Source organism: Perkinsus marinus, assembly GCF_000006405.1.
Source record: "Perkinsus marinus ATCC 50983 genomic scaffold scf_1104296934402, whole genome shotgun sequence".
NCBI classification, from domain to species: domain Eukaryota; phylum Perkinsozoa; order Perkinsida; family Perkinsidae; genus Perkinsus; species Perkinsus marinus.
This window is the reverse complement of record NW_003214808.1, coordinates 1-2,968: the sequence shown is the minus strand read 5'-3', so window position 1 is coordinate 2,968 and position 2,968 is coordinate 1. Positions and strand designations below refer to the sequence as shown.

General features: G+C 53.7%; 1 protein-coding gene across 1 annotated transcript in view; it reads left to right on the top strand.

Moving 5' to 3' along the window:
* The window catches only part of Pmar_PMAR003243 (hypothetical protein), a gene marked incomplete at both ends in the record, with an annotated part of 1,287 nt that extends 221 nt beyond the window's left edge, over positions 1 to 1,066 (top strand). Inside the window, 5 exons of the mRNA XM_002784872.1 lie at positions 1 to 14; positions 55 to 193; positions 233 to 337; positions 381 to 1,005; positions 1,056 to 1,066. The exon at positions 1 to 14 is cut by the window's left edge and continues 4 nt beyond it. Of these exons, the coding sequence (XP_002784918.1) occupies positions 1 to 14; positions 55 to 193; positions 233 to 337; positions 381 to 1,005; positions 1,056 to 1,066 (894 nt within the window). The remainder of the gene's footprint in view (positions 15 to 54; positions 194 to 232; positions 338 to 380; positions 1,006 to 1,055) is intronic.
* Between the last annotated feature and the right edge of the window lie 1,902 nt (positions 1,067 to 2,968).

Sequence of the window (2,968 nt, the reverse complement as noted above, 5' to 3'; positions counted from 1 at the left end):
TGCATCGTGATGGAGTAGGTTTCACAAGGTATGGTGTATATCATTTACGCTCAGGTATTGCTCTTCGGGAGACCTAGGAGCTCACATAAAGTGCTTATGGGAGGGTGGAACGCCTCCCAGAAGGTTAGAGGACTTAGCCATTGATTGGCTCATTCAGATGTGCCTCGCACTGCAAGCTTTGCATTCGCGCCGGGTAGATGAGTGCTGCCTCTATCACCATCAGCAGCCATAGGTACTTCACCGCGATATGAAGACCGGGAATGTTTTCCTCCTACGTCCAGCTAGTGTGGGAGAGGGTAGCCTGGTTCTCAAGCTCGGGGACTTCGGTGTGAGCAAGGTAGGTTGGTAGTTGTGGTTACAATAGCAGAGCTTTTGTGTAGATGCTGGAGGATCATCCGGCGAACCCGATGCACTCTAAAGTGGCCTTGGCCTCTACCATGATAGGGACGCCGGTATACATGTCCCCTGAGATGTACAGGGGGAAGCCCTATGGCTTCGAGGCCGACATTTGGGGGCTCGGCTGTGTGCTGTACGAAGTGTTGCATGGCCGATACGCCTTTGAAGCTGACAGTCTGCAAGGACTGGCATTGAAGATCATGAAAGGCCGGCATGGGCCTGTCACCTGCAGTGAGGGCTTGAGAGAGCTCATAGTGTCAATGCTATGTGATAGACCCGAGGGGCGGCCGGCCCTGCAGGCGATTCTTGCGCGCTCTATTGTACGATCGAGAATCGCCCTCACTCTAGCTGGTGTTTGTTCGTGCATCGAGTCGCACATTGGTAGCAGGATGGCCCAAGAGGCATACAAGACCCTGCTGGCCCAGCTCGGGTACATGGGGCTCCGATGGGTTGTCGAGCCAGCCCCGGAGAGATGCCTACCGAGAGTAACTACACAAGGCGCTGGTGAAGACTTCCCTGAGGTTGGGGGGAAGAGGTTGAAGAACTTACAGGGAGAGCTTCGTGTTTCGCCGAGGGCCACTTGGAGGGCCCACCCGGGAGGATGCAGCGGTGCTCATGAACCCGTACCACATCGGTCGAACAGAGAAGTTGCTGGCCAGGGTGTGACTGACCTCACTTATCTGCTACAATACGATCATATCAGCAAAGAGAATCTGGCCTGCCCATTCGAGCCCGTCCGACAACTTGTGAAGAACTCTCCTCAAGGCCGCAGCCTAGGCCCGCCTCCGCCGAGCTTTCCGATCGTCACCGAGCCAACAAAGTCCCCGCCATTGTTGCACGACTTGAGTTTGGTCAACCAAGCGTCGACCTCTGCTACTCGTTATGACGACTCTACCTCATTGAAGGCTTCTGCGTCTTCAATCGATGCGATGAATTTGGAGCGGGCTAAAGCTGGGGGCACAGTAGGCCGCCGCTGGGGGCACGAGGCATTGCCGATGTTGCCGCGTTCACAATTTCGTTCTGCTAGCGTAGACCCGCTGCCCTCGGATCCAGTGATGAACCTGGATGAGGCCGCGCGGCGTGATGAGGACCAACACAGATGGAGAGACAGCAGCCTCAGAAAAATGCACAGAAGACCGATGACGTTGTGGCAACAGGAAAGGGAGTCTTCGAGGCATCAATTCTCCCTGAGCTATGATGAGTCACCAGCAGATTTCATTACTGGTGGAATGGCTCGTCCTCGAAACGAGTTCGGATCCAGTAGGGCTCGAGGGGCCAAGGGCGTCTAGCCCCGGTCGATGTTGCTTTATGAATACCATGTTCACGTGTACTGGATTGAACATTTGCGTTGGGGGTGGGGACAGGGTGGAAAATGGATCCGCTTGTTGTTGCGTGTTGAGGCTGGTCTCGTAGTAGCCCTTGCCTATGATAAACTACTAGCCGGGATGATGACGTCGGGCCTGATCATCCCCGTTGAGGTCCTCGAACTCATCGCTGACTACTCTCTGAAGATAGGCTTGCACTTCGTGCTCAATCTCAGTGCGACATGCCGCCATTTCGCCGCATATCTCCGCAAGCCGGCGGTGTCGTTGCAACTTGTACGGACCATTCGAGTGAGGAGGCCCTCGCTACCTTTTCCACTCATACTGTTCCATTGTCAGACTCTCTTACTGCCGTCCTCGATCACCTGCCTATTGCCGCCAGCAACCTCAGAAGCCTTGCCAGAATGGCTCGCCTTTTTAAGACGCCAAGTCACTCTGCAGAGTGTATTATCTTGCTCTGCCTTTTCTGGTCAGCGACGGTCACAGTCTATCGTGGATTTGCATATTCCGCGTCCTCCAACATGCAATTCTGAAGGGGAGTGGGTTCCCACGCCAACGTACGGTCTTCTCTCTCGAACGACCGAGGTACGCCTGCGACCGATTTCGTCGCATAGCGGTCGATTCACGCCGACTGAGTATAGTAGAATGGAAAGGCTCGAGTGGTTTGAACATGAGGGGACCGATAGGGAAGCGGTGAAAAGGTGTTGCATCACCCCAGCAAGGCTTTGGTCATTCTTATTGTGATCAGTTCCCATCATAAGCTCTGTCGCACTCCGGCTGGAGCACTCTATCTCCCCGTAAAATTGGGCGAGCCTCTCACTGAGTCGTTCAGCGACATGCGCTGGATCGTCGTGGACTGTGACATCCCTTTCGATCGGTCAATTTGTAGTGTAACTCACTCGGCTGTCAGCAAGGTTGTGGAACAAGATTTTCGCAGTCCCCAAATGGAGTGTTTTGGTGGGAAGATACTGTGTGGAGCTCGTGGCAATGACGACTACCTCTACATGGTGGACCCTGCTGAGGCTAGTCTCTCTGGCTATTTCGTTATCGTTTATCTATCGCATAACCTCATACAACAGAGTGACCTCATACTCTTTAAGCGCGATGGTAAACTAATATTGTCCATGGGACGCACTCTCGAGACAGAAGTTACTCTTGAGTGTCTGACACTATTGAAATCGCGAATGCTGAAGAGGAGACCAGAGGAACTACTGGAGTTGCCCGAGAATATCAGATTCGTCGACCTTGAA